Source organism: Lontra canadensis, unplaced genomic scaffold, assembly GCF_010015895.1.
Source record: "Lontra canadensis isolate GAN:19392208 unplaced genomic scaffold, GSC_riverotter_1.0 scaffold17, whole genome shotgun sequence".
In the NCBI taxonomy this organism is placed as follows: domain Eukaryota; kingdom Metazoa; phylum Chordata; class Mammalia; order Carnivora; family Mustelidae; genus Lontra; species Lontra canadensis.
Window position 1 is genome coordinate 26,137,575 of NW_022631011.1, and position 19,330 is coordinate 26,156,904.

General features: G+C 34.5%; 1 protein-coding gene across 5 annotated transcripts in view; it reads left to right on the forward strand.

Annotated features, from left to right (window-relative positions):
* Positions 1–19,330, forward strand: part of SMCHD1 (structural maintenance of chromosomes flexible hinge domain containing 1) — a 142,049-nt gene that overhangs the window by 25,790 nt on the left and 96,929 nt on the right. For 3 of the 5 annotated variants that reach the window (XR_004382925.1, XM_032859820.1, XM_032859822.1), the window contains 7 exons: positions 8,710–8,824; positions 8,945–9,064; positions 13,287–13,453; positions 15,314–15,404; positions 16,107–16,317; positions 18,419–18,539; positions 18,625–18,808. Coding sequence is in view for 4 of the 5 variants with exons in the window: in XM_032859820.1 (XP_032715711.1) it covers positions 8,710–8,824; positions 8,945–9,064; positions 13,287–13,453; positions 15,314–15,404; positions 16,107–16,317; positions 18,419–18,539; positions 18,625–18,808 (1,009 nt within the window). In the remaining variant the exon portion in view is untranslated. Of the gene's footprint in view, positions 1–2,685; positions 2,787–8,709; positions 8,825–8,944; positions 9,065–13,286; positions 13,454–15,313; positions 15,405–16,106; positions 16,318–18,418; positions 18,540–18,624; positions 18,809–19,330 lie in introns of those variants that run through there. The other 2 variants (XM_032859823.1, XM_032859821.1) reach the window with 2 other exon arrangements.

Sequence of the window (19,330 nt, forward strand, 5' to 3'; positions counted from 1 at the left end):
TTTGGTCTGTTTGTTAGAAGACCCAAAATGTAAGGAAATGAAAACATATATGTATATATATATACACATACATACATACATACATACACATACAAAAAAATTGAATACAGTGAAAGGAAGTCAAAAAATGAAGAATATGTCTTTAAAAATGTAATTGTAAAAAATGAAAGTTAAAAAAGGACTTAAAAACAGTTGATAAAATAAGAAACTAGTTGAATAGGAAGAAAAGAAAAATTTTACACTGAAAGGTAAATGAAACCCTTGAATTCTATATACTATTTTCCCCTAGTGCTGGAGTTTTGCAGGCCTGTGTCCTCCATAAACTTGGTGTTCGCCTTTTGTTCCAGCTGGTCTTCTGGGGGAGGGATCTGTTGGGCTGATTCTCAGGTGTCTTTGCTTTGGTGGAGTTGTACCACCCCTTGCCAGGGAGCCAGGCTCAGTGTAAGCTGCTTCTGGTTGCTCTATGTGGTTTTTGTTAACTGAAGGCTTTCCATGCCTCTTGAGAGGATAGAGGGGCTCTATCTCCAGACAGAGCTGAAGGATTCTGGTCCCCTTTCTTCAGTAAAACCTCAGGAATAAGCCGTCTTCCCTTTTGTGTGAGTCAAAGTCTGCAGACTACTGCAATGCTTGTCCTCACTTATCCTCCCTAGGGGGAGGGGGAGGGTCACCATGTTTCTGCCCTTTGCAGGGCCTCCGCACAGAGAACTGTTGCTGGATCATGCTGCAGTGTGTGGTTTATGGCAAACTCCGTTGAGAGCCCCCTTGCAACCTTGCAGAACAAAACCAGTTTCCCTGCTCCACAGACATTCCCATCCTTTCTGTGACCCCAGGGATCCTGAGACCACACTGTCCCACCTAGGATTCTGCCCCACTTCACCAGCTGAGCACCTTTCAGGCAGGGACATCTCTCACTGGAGCAGATTTCTAAAAGTTCTGATTTTGTGCTCTGGGACAAATCACTTTCTGGTAGCTGGCTTACAGAAGCTCCCTCCCCCACCATTTATCTTCAGCTATATCCCATCCCCTCAGATTCACTTCTCTGTACCTCCTACCTTGCAAAAAGTGGTTGCTTTTCTGTTTGTAGAGTTTCAGCAATTCTTTTCTTATATCTGTGTTTGAATTCATAGGTATTCAGAATGATTTGATAGTTAAGGGACCAGATGAAATGAGGTCTCCTACTCATCTGCCATCTTGTCTCCCCTTAAGCCTATGCTGGAGCTTTTAAAAATCACTAAGGATCTCTCATTCTCCAGATTTTCGTTGTAAGTTTTTGGCTAGATTCTTTATATTCTCTTGATTGCCTTAGTCAGCTGAGATCATGAACAGTTGCCACTGACTGTTTTTGACAAATGACCAACCACAAAAAGTGGTTCACAGTGATCAAGTTCTGAGTTAGGTCGAGTAAAGACAAAGCTTGCAAGTGGAGGTTCCTAGGCATAGGTCAGAGAACTCTAATAATGCCAGTTGTATCGGGAAGGGGCTTTGAGGGAACTCCAAATTTACTCCAGTGACTCCTGCCTGGCTGGCTGGTTTTCACCATGATTCAGGGTTGTCAGTTTTCAAGGCTTTTGTAGAACTGGTGAGAAGAAAATGGAATAGGGCATGTTAAAACATCACAGAGCTCACTGTTCTTACTGAGATTCAGCTGTGTATCTTGAAGAAACACTCCTTGGATTGTTCCAAGCCTTTGGTTAATAGAGTTCTGAAAATGTTGATTTTTGACAGTGTTTTCAGATGTTTTCATTGGTTTTATCAGTGAGCGGGTTTTCATAGGTCCTTACTTTATCTTTATAAAAGTGCTCACTCTCTTAACTGATTTTTGACATATGTATTCACCTGTGTAATCCAAACCTCTCTTAACATGTCCAACATTACATGAACCTAAAAAATGTGCTCATCATCACGTAGGCTCTGTTATAATCATTGCCTTAGAAGTTAAAGTAGATACCTAGAACATAATTGTAATACTGTGTGTTCATTTAATTATTTTGTGGAAAGAAGTAGTATTGTAGGTGGTCCTAATTCAGACGTATGTTGGATTAGTGCTACTTTCTGCACTTTCAACTTAATTAGCAATTAAAAGTTTCTCAGCTTAGCCATTTTTTTTTTTTAAATAAAAATACCATGCCACATGGCCCACTTCCCATGCCATTTTTTAGGTTGTGGAAATGGACTCTCAACAGAATTTTCCCTAGTTTTCCTAAAGAAAAAGGTCCTGTGTCTTCAGTGTATTTCTGCAAAGATGAGCTTTCATTTATCTTGATATTTGTATTATTTGAATTCAGAGAATGAGTATGTAACATTTAGATCTCCTACTTTAATTTGGTTATTTTTGTTGTGTCACACAGACTTATTCCAGAAGCTCTAATAGGGATCTGTGGCCATTTATCAGTTTGTTGGAGGTGAAGGTTTTATTGTGGGGTTATTCCCTTTGGTAGATGTGAGACAGTGAGATGTAAATATACATATGTAGTCACTCTACCCTATTTCCTGGCCACCACTTATATATTGTTTTTTAGTTTCTTTTTACTAATTGGATTACACCTCCTGTTCCTTTTTCTTACTTTCAACACATTTTGTGATTTGTTTCCTTTCAGATTTTGTTTTTCTCTTCTAATGGAACACTCTTATTTTGAAAAGATACAGTGTCATTTTACATTGTATTAAGTATTTGATTGAGATGTGTTTTGAAATTCTTTTGGACTGTGATATGAATTTATTCCTGAGGCAGGTGACTTTCTAAATTCTCCAAAGGATTGCTTCTACAATGCAAGATTTATCTTGAGGTCAGATTATCTTCCTCTTTTCCCTACTTTCATGAAGGGCTATTTATATAATCCTTGAGTGTGAGTACAGGAAATTTTCTGGACTTAATTACAGAAGTCTGAAACGAAATTTGTATTCTCAACCTTATTTGCCATGATAAGGTTTTTCCCTGGGTTAGAGTCGCATGGATGGTTTGCATTGAAAGGGAGACTTACTCCCTGGTGACTATGTCCATTCTTTATTAGTTAACAGAATTTCTTAATTTTGAATCAGTTTAAGTACATGCGTGTTGTTTTATCTCGGAGCTGCTCTCTCTCTAAACTTTTATGTACTTAGGTATATGTTGTAGGATAATATTTGGGGTCAGGTATTTTCAGCCTGTTTCCTAGAAGTATTGCCATGGTAATTAAAGTCTTAGAACCCATTTACTTTAAAAAAAAAAGATTTTTTTTTTTTTTAATTTTTAAGTTATCTCTACACCAATGTGGAGTTTGAACACACAACCTCAAGAACAAGAGTTGGGTGCTTCAGCCAGACACCCTAAACCCATTTACTTCTTTTTCTTTTTTTTTTTTTTAAAGCTTTTATTTATTTATTTGACAGAGATAGATCACAAATAGGCAGAGAGGGAGGCAGAGAGAGAGAGGAGGAAGCAGGCTCCCACTGAGCAGAGAGCCCAATACGGGGCTCGATCCCAGGACCCCAAGATCATGACCCAAGCTGAAGGCAGAGGCTTTAACCCACTGAACCACCCAAGCGCCTCCTTATTTTTCTTAATAGACATCAGGTTCATAGAATTTGATTAATTACAATTAATTACAAATTACAATTTATAACAGTTCATCAATTCAGGCATTGAATTTTTTAAGGTTTATTTATTGAAAAATTTAATAAGCTGAATAACTAGAATTTACCACCCAAACCAGTAAGTAGCACATTTTCTGTAATGTACATCTATGTGCCCCTCCCTTGTTCTGTTTTTTTTCTTCCCACCAAAGTGAATCACTGTCTTGAATTTTTATTTCCTTATTTTTTTTAAGATTGTATTTTATTTATTTGTCAGAGAGAGAACACACAAGCAGGAGGAGCAGCAGACAGAGGGAGAAGCAGGCTCCTCACTGAGCAAGAAGCCTGATGCAGGATTTGATCCCAGTACCCTGGGATCATGACCTGAGCCAAAGGCAGACAAAATCCCTATTTCCTTATTTTTAAAAAATCTAATTTTGCTTATTTTTTTGATACTGCAAAAAAAGGATAATTATACTATTTGTAGTTCTACGAAGGACTTGTATTTTCACTTAATACTAGGTTACTAAGATTTCAACTTTATGTGGGTCTGTAGTTTATTTTTTTTCATAACCATAAAATATTCTTTTGTGTATATTTAAAAGAAATCATACTGTATTTAGTCTAGTCTCCAGTCAATGAGCATTTGGCTTCCCCTACTACATTTGGCATTATGAGTAATACTGTCTTATAAGTTGTATAATTGTGTGTGCATATGTGTGTATGCTGTTATACAGTGTTATGTATGTTTGCTAGTCCAAATCTACAGAAGTTCTTAGCCTAGAAGGGAACTTCGTGGGTTATAAAGATGAAAGTTCCAATATACAAGGTAATGGCAAATTGTTGTTTTTAAAGATAGTATTCATTTATTTGAGAGAGAGTGAGCAAGCGAGAGCGTGCATGAGCTGGGATAGGGGAGGAACAGAGGGAGAGGGAGAAGCAAACTCCTCGCTGAGCAGGGAGCCCAACGTGGGACTGTACGATCATGACCTGAGCCTAAGTCAGATGCTTTACTGACTGAGCTACCAGGTGCCCCAGCAAATTGTTTTCTAAAGAGATTATATTTATTTATTCATACTTCACTTATGAAAGTTTGAGTTTTGTTTTGTTTTTGTTTTAAGTTTGAGTTTTAAAACTCACTTTGGAAGCCATTTGGGTATGTTAAGCTTCTTGCAGAAGGACTTTTTAACTATTACTTTGATTTTGTTAGTAGGGTTATAATATTATTGACTTAGTTTTGTAAGTTATATTGTACTTGGAGTTAGTCCATTTCATTAAATTTTCAAGTTTATTAGTGTATAGTAATTGGTAACATTTCAAAGAAACAATGTTTGATAATTTTTTTTTTCTGATTGCAAATTCTTTTTTTCTTTTCAAATTCTTTGATTTCTGCTCTTTATTTACGTCCTTTAGTAAATATTTTGATTTTTTTGTAGAAAAGATTCTTGTGGAATCTTTTTTTTAAAGATTTTTATTTATTTGACAGAGAGATATCAAGTAGGCAGAGAGGCAGGCAGAGAGAGGGGGGAAGCAGGCTCCCCGCAAAGCAGAGAGTTCGACGCGGGGCTCGATCCCAGGACCCTGGGATTGTGACCTGAGCCGAAGGCAGAGGCTTTAACCCACTGAGCCACCGAGGTGCCCCAAGATTCTTGTGGAATCTTAGATAAGTCTCAAATCAATAATCTAAGATGAATATTTTGCTCTATAAATTTTCTTTTTCTTTTTCCTTTTCTTTTCCTTTTCCTTATTTTTTTAGAGAGGGAGGTAGGGGAGAGGCAGAGGGAGAGAGAGACTGACTTTTAAGCAAGCTCCATGACCACTTGTGGAACCTGGCACAGGGCTTGATCTCACAACCCTGAGATATGACTGGAGCCCAAATCAAGAGTCAGACACTTAACCCACTGAGCCACCCTGGCACCCCTATAAATTTTCTTTTAAGAACTACTTTCACAATAGCCTAAGTTTTGATAATGCTATATATTCATATGCCTACAGTTTGCTGTATTTTTTATTTCCTTTGCAACTTGTTCTTTGATCCATAGATTGTTTTAGGAAGGTGTTATTCAGTTTCCAAGTGTTCTTAACATATTTCCTCTTGTCTTTATGTTGATGTCTAGTTTGATTTTTATTATGGTCAGAGAACATACTCTATATATACTCTTTTAAATTTGTCAAGATTTGTTTTGTGCTCCAGGATACAATCTGTTTTGGGGAATTTTCTATGTGTTCTTGAAAAGAATATGTATTCTGCTGTTGTTGGGAGGAGTATTCTGTAAATGTCAGTTTGATCCCGTTGGTTGATGATATTATTTAGTTCTTCTATGTCCTTGTTGGTTTTCTGTGTGGTCATGACTAAGATAGGTTTATTGAAGTACCCCCGCCCCTTATTTGCAAGTGTATTTATTTCTTTTTTCAGTTCTCTGAATTTTTGCTTTTTGTATTTTGAACTTGTGTTATTTTGTGTATACACAGAATTGTTATGCAGTCTTTGTAAGTGCATCCTTTTATCATTATGTAATACTCTTCTGTCCCTGGTAATTTTCTTGCTCTGAAGAGTATTTTATGTGCTGTTCGTCAGCTATTCTTTCACTCCTGTTTACCTGGTATGTCTTTTCTCATCCATTCTCTTTAAACCTACTTGTATCATTATATTTGAAATGAGTTTCTTGTAACTTTTTTTAATGGATCACTCTGCCAATTTTATTTAGTGTATTTGCATCATTACATTTACTTAACTACTGGTATATGTATTAGAACTTAAGTGTGTAACGTTATAACTTGTTTCCTTTATTTTTTATTTTTCTTTTCTGACCTTTTTATGGATTACTTGAACATATTTTACTATTCCATATTTTACTATTTTCTTTATAAAGTGATTTTGAGTATTTTTTTGTTGTTTTTGTTTTTTAGCAATCACTGTAGGTAATACTGTATATATACAAAACATTACATTGTACTAGTAAGGTATTTTACCACCTAAAGTGACTTGAAAGTGAAATAGTCCCAAATTATTTAGGTTCCTTAACTCTCTCCCATTTATAATTTAGTTTTCTTTCTTTCTTTTTTTTTTTTTTAAAGATTTTATTCATTTATTAGAGAGAGAGAATGAGTGGGGGCGTGGTGGTGGGTGTTGACAGATAGGGCAGAGGGAGAGGGAGAAGCAGACCCCTGGCTGAGCAAGAAGCCTGATGTGGGGCTTGATCCCAGGGCACTGGGATCATGACCTGAGCCAAAGGCAGATGCTTAACCTGACTGAGCCACCCAGGTGCCCTGTAATTTTTCTTAAGTATTATCTCTATGTACATTGAGAACCGTATCAAATAGTGTTATTTTGATTTCAGCAATCTACTATAATTTTAAAAGCTCAAGAGGAGAAGGGTGATCTATTTAATTTACCCATCTATTTATTTTCATGTTCTTCATATCCTGGTGATAATCTTTTATCTACTTTGTTTGATGTTAATATAGCAACTCCAGCTTTCTTTACATTAGTGTTAAGATGCAGTCTTTTTCCAACTTTTTAACCCATTGTCACTTTATAGTAGGCAACATATAGTTTGTGTCTTAAAGTTTCAGAATCTCTGCTTAATTGGGGATTTAGACCAATTACATTCACTGCAATTATTGTTATGTTTGTTCTTATTTTTTTTTTCCTGACTTATTTAAAATTGAGTGTTTCGTGTATGTAATTCTATTTTATTTCTTTCCTTTGTTGGATTACTGGTTGTTACTCTTGTTTTACTATAATTTTAGGATTAAAAATATATATCTTTAATTTGTGATAGTCTATTTCAAGTAATACGCCATTTCACATCCACTTCACATACAGTATTAGTACATCACAGCAGTAATATCCATGTCATTCACTGTCTTGATCTTTTGTTCTTACACCTTTTACATTGATATATATTAAATATTGAACTGTATTCTGGTTTTCTTTTTTTTTTTTTTTTTTAAGATTTTATTTATTTGACAGAGAGAAATCACAAGAAGGCAGAGAGGCAGGCAGGGAGGGGTGAGAAGCAGGCTCCCCGCCTAGCAGAGAGCCCAATGCAGGGCTCTATCCCAGCATCCTGAGATCATGACCTGAGCCGAAGGCAGAGGCTTAACCCACTGAGCCACTCAGGCGCTGCTGGTTTTCTTTTAAACAGGATTCCTTCCCTCTAGTTAATTGACACTTTCATTACCTCACATATTTACCTTTTTTTTTTTTTTTTTTTTTTTTTTTTTTGTGAGAGCATTTTAAAGTTTTATTCTCTTAGCAGATTTTAGTTATACAATAGAGTGTTAGTGACTAGATCTTCAGACCTTACTCATCTTATGACTGAGAGTTTGCATTCTTTTACAACCTCTCCCTATTTCCTGCATTCCCCAGCTCTGTCAACCAATATTTGTAGTTTTTCCATTTTTCTCTTCTTTCCAGTACTACACTTGTGTGAGATATTTTCCTTTAGTCCTTCATGTCTTTTATACCCACTTTGAGATTTTCTGTTCCTTTTCTTTTTAAATTTCTTATGGGAACATGCTTTCAATGTATCTTTGTATTTTCTAATTCTTCCAGCTATGCCACATGTAGTGTTTAGCTTTTCCATTGAGTGTAATAGGGGTTCTGGCCTCACCCCCAATTCTGTTTATATCTGATATTGGGAATGGACACCTAGCCTGTATTTTGAGAGACCACGGATGCCTACTCTCCAGAGTGGTGTTAATGGTTCCATAAGAGGTTCTTTTGTCATGATACATGGAAGTAAGAATGTCTTTGCTATAATTCCTATATTCTTCAGAGAATATTTTTATAAGTTTTGAAGCAGTAAACAATTTTGAAGGGACAGTTGTAGGGACAGTAGGATAGATAAGGATATAGGCATTTATTTAGTCTTGTTTGCTGAAAGAGTTTATGATTTAATAGGGTAGGTCCAAGAATGTGCATTTTTTTAGTTTTTTTGTGATGCTGATAACAGGTGGTCTGGGGACTATATTTTGAGAACTGCTGGATTAGGTGGTATCTTGACTTTGGGTTCTGATTCCTTTACCTTGAATAAGGGTATTGTCTAGCTTGGGGATAATTTTATTAACACTTAATAAAAGTTCTATAACAATTTCCTTTGGTACCTAAGTAACCTGTTTAAAATCACTGCATTAATGTTTTATTTTTAGTGATCATTCAGGATATGTTCGTCCAGTACCAGTGCCACGCAGTTTAAATAGTGATATTTCCTATTTTGGTGTTGGGGGCAAGCAGGCTGTTTTCTTTGTTGGACAATCAGCCAGAGTAAGTAAAAAGGTTTCTTATAAATGAAAGTTGACTAAAAATATTTTGAGGTTGATTCTCAGTGTGTTAAACAGTTCAACTTTTAGGAATTTTTAAAGTACTCTTATTAATATTTAACAGATGATAAGCAAACCTGCAGATTCCCAAGATGTTCATGAACTTGTGCTTTCTAAAGAAGATTTTGAGAAGAAGGAGAAAAATAAAGAGGCAATATATAGTGGATATATTAGAAACAGAAAGGTATGATACATTGTAACTCATTATAAAGTTGTTACTGATGGACAGATGATAGAGACAATTTTTCTTTCAATTTCTATCCAAGATACTTAAACCCTTGCTTTAAAAACTTGAAGGTATGACATTTTCAAATTGTGTTATTTTTTCATTTTTTTCCTTTAATCATGTGAATAGCAAAAAGTGACTACTTACATGCTTTTTCAGGCTGGAAGTCTTCAGGCAACAACTTGTCTCGTAAAGCTAGGTTCCCAGAAATTGCTCATAAGATTGTAAATTTTTTTCCTTATATTGAGATTGAATTTTTAAATCTTTTTTGGTCTAACAGTTTCAAGTTACAGTAGAAAACAGTTACAGGATGATAGGCTTTTAGGAAATTGGAGCTCCAGAGAAATAAATGAGTTAATTATTTCTGTTAGATATTTGTATTTAGATTCTAGTTTTAGTGAGCATAATGTTAACAAATTTGTATCGTGGTAGTGAGTATATAGTATTTATTGTATGATTCAACTTTTCTCCACTTGAAACAGTTTAGATTTTTTTTAATGTTTTTAAAAAATTATTTTTTTAAAATTATTATTCTTAAGTGGGCTTTATGACCAATGTGGGGCTTGAACTCATGACATGGAGACTAAGAGTCATGTGCTGTGCCCACTGAGACAGCTTGATGCCCCTAAAATCTTTATTTTAAAGTAATTTTGAGCTTCTTAAATTCTTTTCTGATTGTAAAACAAGTTGTAAAAAATGTATAGGAAACTTAAAAATTGTCTCAAATTCTGGGAAGAAATTTCTAGTTGAATTTCTCGTCTAACTTATATGCTCACAGGGTTTTTTTGTTTTGTTTTTTGTTGTTGTTGTTGTTGTTTTTTAAATTTTAAATCCAGTGTTAACATACAATGTTATATATTAGTTTCAGGTGTACAATATAGTGACTAAACAATTCCATATATTACTGAGTGCTCATTGAGATAAGCGTATTTACCGGAAACTAATGTAACACTGTAACACTGAAATTAAAATAAAACCTCCTTATTGGCATCTTGAGTTGGGTTTAGGGAAGAAAAGTGTACTCTTAATCTCTTTCATATACTTACTTTTAAAAAATATATTTACCTTTTTGAGTCCACATTTCTTTAACATTTTGGGTATTTCTCCATTTTATGAAATATTTTTATACACACACACTTTTCCTAGGTTCATAGTATTTTGTCTGTATTGTAATTTATTCTGTTAAGCATTTAACTTAAAGGATTCCATTATAATTATAAATAAGGACACTGCCATGAATGTCTTTGCATAACATTTTGTCCAAATAAGTTTTTTCTTCATACAGATTATAATTTTAATAGTGTGACAGTGAATTTGAACTTCTTAAATGTTCATGGTGTAGATTATAAATTGCTTTTCTAAAAAGTTAAACCCAAATCAGATACACTCCTTAAAATAGTATGTGGAAATGCCTATCTGATAATTTCCTTGTTTTTAAAAAGAGGAGTGGAGGGGAGTAGCAAAATGCTGGCAATTTGACAGGTGAAAATAATACTTTTTCTTTATTAAATGGACTGAATTCCTTTCTTATATTTATAAGCCACTTTTTTCTATATAACTTAACATTCTCCTCTGTCCAGGAAAGTTCTTCATTTTGCTCATCCCGCTGTTTTCCTTTTTAAATTTGTTGCATTTATTACAATTTACACATCTTATTATATTTACAAATTGTATTCCATCTTTGTCATCTTATGTTACCGCCACGAAGACCTGTAAGGTATATTTGTGGAAATATTTGCCATGTCAAAACAGGTGAAAAATAGGAAATAATTTAAGTGATTTTCAAAACTGTACAGGTGTGATACACCTTGGGTAGAACTAATATCTCTTGGGTCATCATTTCTGCCATTTTTTCCTGTAATTTGTGCTTAATTTGTGCCAACAAACATCTCATGGGTACTAGTAAGCCCCTGGTCCTTTTTTTTTTTTCCCTGACCAGTCTTTTCCAGCCTACTTTTTGGCTTCCCCAGCTCTCATAAACAGTCTTGTGTATAGAGTTGGTGGCTCTTGATTTACAACCAGGAGTCTCGCTTTTTCTAGGGACAATATACATGCTACTTAACGCCAGCAGTTCTCTGATCTGTATTTCTTGTCAAGACTTTTAAGATTGAGTCACTGAATCAGGCTGGACTCCATCAAGGAAAAATCATTCTAGACACTTCAAACAGAAAAGGATTTAATAAAGGGAATTAGATACTTGCATAATTATTTGAAGGGCTAGGAAGGCTCAGCCTCGTAGAAGGATACTGGGACACTCTGAATTGACCTTCAAGGGATGCTGCAACATCTGCTACAGTCGTGTAGCTGGAGGACCACCAGTGGATCAGGAATTTAGAAACATCCTGCCTTATCTGTGATCCAGGAGTTGGAAAGGGCTTGCCGGTACAGTTCTTCTAACACCTAAACAACTTTTGGCTATAATCGGTGCTTTATCAGTGCTAACGCTTGAAGCTGGAACCTGGATATCAGTTGTTCAGTACCTTGTGTGATAACAGAAAACATTAAAGAAATATCAGGAAATGGCCTTTGTCTCATTTTCCTCTTCTAAATTTTTGGCTACTACATCTAATTGGCAAAACCTAATGTGCATCCACAACTTAAAATGTAAGGGAGTCTGAAAAGTAGACTTTTGGCTTTCCAGTCTCTGTATTCCAGGAAGGGACTATAAAAGGTGGGATGAATGGGTGCTGAATACCAACTAATCATGTCTGGGATACTAATTTCCCATTTCAGTTAGATGCTTTTCTCTAGATGTTCCATGAATATCTCACTTTTGGTACATCTGAAATAAAATATTATCTACCAACCTTTTCTGTTCCTCTTTCTTCCTCGCTTTTCCCACAACTACTCTTTGCAATTAACAGCATCCCCTGACCAGGTAGTTAGTAATTATAATCCTGTTAATCATTCACCATTCTGTTCTGTCTTTTAACATAGTTTTTTATCTGCCCTCTCTTCCATCCATTGTCAGTGCTTGATTCAGCCTTTCCAGTCTCCTCTTTCATCATGTATTTATCATATACTTTAAACTACCTTGTTTGCCTTATACTCTCAAATCCTTCATGTTCTCATTGGTCTAGAATGTTCTATTCATGTTCTGGGTAAACGTTACCCTCTTTTTAACTCTGTAGCTCTTGGTTCATATCTTTATAACGGCACATTGTTTTGTAATCATTTGTTTTTCATCTCTCAGAATTTTTGTAGGGAGGGAGGGCACTAGTCTTATTTAATTCTTATCTTCCTTGTGTCCATGTTGAGTCATAGAACTTGGAAGTGTTCGATAAATATTTGGTAATGAACCTGCATCACTAGTAAACTCAAACTAATCCACTAGCTCTCAAAGTGTATAAAATAGTACTTGTATACTATATGTTGTAGCTGTAATATTAGTGTATAGGGATGCATTGGAATGGTTTTTGGAGGGTTTTTATTTTTAGGAAGTGGTAATATATGCTTATTTTTAAAAAATCAGCCAGCTTCCTAGATATAATAGTTCAGTGTGTATCCTTAAAAGCTTTATGTATAGCAACATACATAATATGTATATATGCATGTAATTTTAACACATAAAGTCTTAGAGTAAAAATCAAGACATTCATAATTCTTATCCACAAACACTCCTTACTCTTTCCCCTCCCCACTTCCCTTCTAAGCAAGCTATAGTCTCTGAAAGTGGACTAGAGTAAAGGATTATTTTATTCCCTTTTAAACACAGTGGCTTTGGGCTAAGCCAGCTGGTTTCAGCCTACATCCCAGTTTTCTTGAGCATGGAGGGCTGGGCATTTATTTGTCCCTACCAAGTTAAGAGTTAGGTATCCCAAGTAAGGACTCATTCCATCCTAGGGTAAGTAAGTATCTTCCATTTTTTTCAGCATTTATAAACTCCGTATACACACACACACAAATACATTTTTACCTTTTATGCGTCTAAAATTGATTTAATCAGCATTGTGGTATAGGGTGCTCCTGTATGTATGCCAGTTTAGCAGTCTGTGTCAAAATATCCTGTTCTCACAGCATTGTTACATACTCAGCTGATTTGTCTTGGGCTATTTTCCTTCAAAAGTTTTTTGAAGCCCATTTATGAAACTAAGTGAATCATATTAAAAATTAATGTAAATGTTATTTGTATATTACATTAAGTGTATTTAATCTGTTATATTTATATTCACTCTCCTAGCCATCTGATTCTGTTCACATTACAAATGATGATGAAAGATTTCTACATCATCTTATCTTAGAGGAGAAGGAAAAAGATAGCTTTACTGCTGTGGTTATCACAGGAGTACAACCAGAACACATACAGTACTTGAAAAATTATTTCCTTCTTTGGACAAGACAGTTAGCGTAAGTACTTGATTCAGGACATGTTGCTATGTATTCTTTTTAAGACAAAATATTAGAGATACATTGAAACTTCTTGGCTGTGTGCTCTGCTTCTATCTCATTTCCTTCCCTTCCTTGCAGTAACCAGTACTCTAATGATGGCATTAAAACAGTTCTCTGGGGCGCCTGCGTGGCTCAGTGGGTTAGGCCTCTGCCTTTCAGCTCAGGTCATGGTCTCAGGGTCCTGGGATCGAGGCCCACATTGGGCTCTCTGCTCAGCGGAGAGCCTGCTTCCTCCTCTCTCTCTGCCTGCCTCTCTGACTACTTGTGATCTATCTCTCTCTGTCAAATAAATAAATTAAATTAAAGAAAATTTTTTTTAAAAACAGTTCTCTGTTCTGTAAGTATTTATTGATTACCTGTAACATATTGATAATCATTTGAGGGGCAGGCTTATAAGACCTATGATAAAATTTAAACTTTAGTGATCTCTCTCTCTCTCTTTGTCAAATAAATAACATCTTTTAAAAAATAAATAAACTTCAGAATGTATCAAATTCAGCACCATCACGTTCATATTCCCCTTTTGTGTGTCGTCTTTATAGCACCTATCATAATCTTCCATACCATGTATTTTCATTTTTTTTTCTGCCTTCCCCCATTGGAATGTCTTTTTTTTTTTTTTTAAGATTTTATTTATTTATTTGACAGAGAGGCAGGCAGAGAGAGAGAGAGAGAGAAGCAGGCTCCCCGCTGAGCAGAGAGCCCGTTGCGGGACTCGATCCCAGGACCCTGGGATCATGACCTGAGCCGAAGGCAGAGGCTTTAACCCACTGAGCCACCCAGGTGCCCCTGATGTTAACACTTTTGAGGTGCATGAAGAAAGACCTGAAGGTTTCCACTGATTTCCTTTTATCTCAGTGTTTTAAAGAGTAGCTAGGATAATTTTTTAAATTAAAATTCGTACAAAGGAATATTGCAAATTCCTGTTTGAAGAGTAATGATAGATGTAATATGTTTTAGCTATGAATAATCTCACCAAAATATCTTTTAAAACATTCTGAGTTAGTGATTTTTGAAGGGATAATGTTGAGTTTATTAAAGCTAATAAACTCAACATTATCCCTTCAAAAATCACCAATTTTGGTGGGAATGTTGGAGTGAGATTGTCTTGATGCTATAGGAAAGGAGGGAAGAGAGTTACAGAATGATACTCATATTGAGAAGATAATTTAAAGATACCTAATCCTGCGTACTCCCTGATATTTAAATCCTTTCTAGAATTCCTGATAAGTAAATTATATTACAGTCTCTTGCCTTCTGGTTTTCATTCTTTTGGTAAACTATACTTTTGGAAGGTATACACTTTGTGGGCTTTTACGTTGGAAAGGCCTGGATTGTAGTCCACCTTTTAAATTCTAGTTCTGTAACCTTAGGTAAAGTATATAAACCCCTTGCATCCCAATTTCTGTATCCATAAAATGAGGTGTAATAATACCTCCATCTTAGGATTGTTTTTACCATTAAATAGGATACTGTATTTAAGAATGCTTAGTATAAAAAAAAAAAAAAAGAATGCTTAGTATAGTGGGTGCCTGGATGGCTCACTAAGTTAAGCATCTGTCTCTTGATTTCCACTCAGGTCATGATCTCAGGGTTATGAGATCAAGCCCCATGTCCTGTTCTCCGTCTGTTTGAAATATTCTCTCTCCTTCTCCACTTTTCCCCCTGCATGCCCCACCCTAGAAATAAATGCTTAGTATAGTGCTTAGCACCTACCAAATAGTAGTTATAAAATATTTTTTTGTGGATTATTATAAGAACTGTAATTTTATGAATTAAATTGAATTAAAAGTATAAAGTTATTTTTCTGTATTTTAGGCATATTTATCATTACTATATTCATGGCCCAAAAGGAAACGAAAAACGTACATCAAAAGAAGTTGGACCTTTCAACAACATTGATATTGAAGTAAGATAAAAATCTTTCTTAGAATATTACAGATTATGAGTATCTGTTCCAGTTCCAAGTGACTCTGGATTAGGAAAATCAATTAGACCACCTCTCTCTCCCTGTATTTCTCGGAAGTACTTTGGCAATTTGATATTTAAGTAAAGAGATCATTGCTAGATGTGTTTGGGTTTTGTTTTGAACCTTTATTTACTATAGTGTTTGATTTCTCTTTTTCCTCTGTCTTCTGTAGAGATAGGAGTAGTTGCTGAACAGCATGTCTCAAAGCAGGGAGAAAAGAGGGTATAAGTGTTTCTCTTTGTTCATAGAAGTCTTACAACAATGAAATAAGATTTTGAAGCACAGAACATTTGAATATTGGGTTCTCAATATCCTTTCCCACACACTGGAAGGAATTTCACATTATCCTTGTCCCACTTCCTACCTCTAAGCATGAAACTTAAAATGTACTCCTGATTATCTGTTCATCAGTTCTGCTTTGCTCGCTCTTTGCTTACATTCTGTTTTTTTAGTAATATATTATATTCCTTATTGAGATGCTACTTACTGGTTATTTAACCCATATATAAATATATATATAATTAAGCTACATGATTACTTGTATAAATACAAGTTTTTGCCTATTCTGTTGTTGGATCATAGTTGAGAACAAAAGTGAATTCACCATAGAATTTAATTATTTTTGTTTTATTTTTATTTTAGATTTCTATGTTTGAAAAGGGGAAGGCACCTAAGATTGTCAACCTAAGGGAAATAGAAGATGACATGCAGACGTTGTATATAAACACAGCATCTGATAGTTTTGAGTTCAAGGCTCATGTTGAAGGAGATGGTGTAGTGGAAGGGATTATTCGATATCACCCTTTCTTATATGATAGAGAAACTTACCCTGATGATCCATGCTTTCCGTCAAGTATGTTAATTTGTTATCTTAGCTACAAAATGTGAAGTTGTGATTTAGGATTTTTTAACAATTATTAGTTGGGCTGTTAAGGCTAGATTAAATTAAACTTTGTTCCTTATGTGTATCTTAGGTGTTTATAATTTTTATGATTCTTGATTTTTGTGTGTATTCACTTCCAGATGAATAAAAAAAGCATTGGCTTTAAAGAACATACTTTTTTTCTCATGGATTTCTTAATGAACTTTTAGCTATGTACTGCATATTAATCCTTAAATGTTCCCCACATTGTCTTCCCATTATCTTTGTGGATATTTATAAAGAAGCTTTGAACTTTATATAATCATGCCAGTTTTTTCTTTATGCTTTCTAATTTTGTCTTGCTGTGGAAAGCCTTCTTACACTTCAGGTTATAAAACGATCCTGTAGTTTTATTTTTTAACCATTTTATGCTTAAATCTTTAATGCATTTATAATCTCCTTTTTTGCATATACGAAGAGGTAGGGCTTTGACTTAATATTTTACATGTGAGTACTTGGTTTCCTAGCACCAGTTACTGAATGTTACTGTTTTTTAAGTGGTTTGAAATATTATTTTCGTAATAATAATAAGTTCCTGTAAGTACACAGATCTGGATTCTTTAAGGTATTAATGTATTTTATGTTTATATACGTGAGTAATGATACTCTTGTAGTTTTATACCATGTATTGATAGCTGTAGGGTAAGAAACTCACTATTCTTTTTTGAAAAAATTCTTAATCTTTTGCTCTTCTGGATAAATTTTGGAATTACTAATTATATTCCCTTTGAAAAATCCTAGTGGAATTACTGAAATTGCATTGAATTCAGAGATTAATAATATAAAACTTTCTCATTCAGAATACTTGCTTAGTGTATTTTTAGTCTTGTGTGTTCTGGAACCAGATTTCCTAATTTGAATCCCGTCTTTGCCACTTTCTGTTGTGTAAACTTTGACAAACTACTCCTTATCACCATATTTTGATCTGTGAAATGGGAGGTAGTTTATTTCCTTGTTGAGGTGTTGTGAATGTTAGGTAAGAAACCACCAATGCAAATCCTTAGAATAGTGCCCAGTATTATTGGGTAAGTTATTACTCAGTGGCTCTACCTCCCATGATTTTGCTGAGCCCTTTTTAATTTGACATTTGTAATTTTTGTATGCTGTAGACAAAAAGATAAAGTTCTTCAAATGAGATCTTAAAATAAGAACCAATAGGTTGATTGATCCAGAGGGGTTCTCTAAAAGCAAAGTGATTTGGTTTGATAGAAAGGAACTTCTTTATGTTTTTAGGGTGGAAGAAGAGTTTATTTTGGGTGGGTGCCTTAATGCCAAAATAGCTAAGGTGATACTGTTTCGGGATCATAGTGTTTGATCCTTATTTGAGTATATGAAAATGTTTTGGTAAGAAACATAAAAATGTTATAGGCAGTTGTGCTAATTATGTGTTTGATGCTTTTTTTTTGTTTGTTTGTTTGATGCTTTTTAACATAATAATTCTACCTGTGTATCACCTGAATCTGATGTTTGAGAAGTTAGTATTTAAAATAAAATAAAATTTCGTATTGATTGATTTGTTCATACTAGGCAAAGTTGTTGCTACGAGACACTGTAGATTTCCCAGTGATTGTTATGTGAACATACTAGTTCTGACAGAATTATGAAACTTGTTATTTGAAGTACAGGATTCAAGCTTCTATATTTGTAGGGAAGAGGGCTTCTGCTATAGGGTATAATCTCTGCATGTGTGATCCTTTTACTCTATAAGTAGATTTTAAAGCTTGCAGGCTCAGCAGCTAGTGTAGTATCCCTAACACAGATTGATAAGTATATAAGAAACTATATATTGACGTAAATCAGAGACACCCACTGGTAATGTGGAACCACTTTGGAAATCTGCCTGTGTGAGGGCAAACTAAGAGTAAAGCTGTCATTAAGTTTTATAGATAGCAAGCAATGTGAGAGATCTTATGAGCTTTCGATACAGTTTTTCTGAAGCAACTTTAATATTTCACTTAAAGAAATTAGTGGTAAAAAATTGCATAAATTTCATAGCAATAAACAGTTTGCTCCACTTATGCCTTTGCTTTAGAATTAAAAGATGAAGATGATGATGATGATTGTTTCATACTTGAGAAAGCAGCAAGAGGGAAAAGGCCTATTTTTGAATGTTTTTGGAATGGACGGCTAATACCATATACATCTGTTGAAGAGTAAGTTTTGATTTTTGCTGAAATTACATTGTTTTATAAATCTAATTTTTACCAATTATAATATTAATATTTTGTTCTGTTCAAGCTTTGACTGGTGTACTCCTCCAAAGAAGAGAGGGCTTTCACCAATTGAATGTTATAATAGAATATCTGGTGCATTATTCACTAATGACAAATTCCAGGTCAGCACAAATAAACTGACTTTTATGGATCTTGAGCTAAAATTGAAAGATAAGAACACGCTTTTTACAAGGATTTTAAATGGACAGGTATGATTTTAAATATCAATCTTGAATTTTTGCGTATGTTCTATTTTAGGTACAATGAAAGTCACAAGTAATAGATTTGTACTGATAATTTACATGCTTTTTATTAAATTGAAAGATATATAAATTTTTTTCATGAGCATTTATGTGTTGACATTACTCAAAAATTTCAAACTGATTAGACTGTGTTTGGATAAAATGTACAGATCTTTATTTAGATCTTAATATCAAGACCTTGACAGTGAGTAGAAGCTACAGAAGCATGTGAATTTGATGAGAGCATATGAGAACAATATTATCTACTACAAGAGCTATATATTGAAGTGCAGTATGAAAATGTGGTAGGCTTAATTTTTTTAATGATTAAGATACTGGTTTTCCAACTGTAAGTCACAAAAATTTAAGGTGAAATCATTTTTAATTTTGTCCCATTTTTATTTGGAAATGGTATATTAATAGAGTAAGGTATATAAGAAGAAATAAATTTAACTTTATGTATTATCTTCCATGAAAGCATGTAGTGTG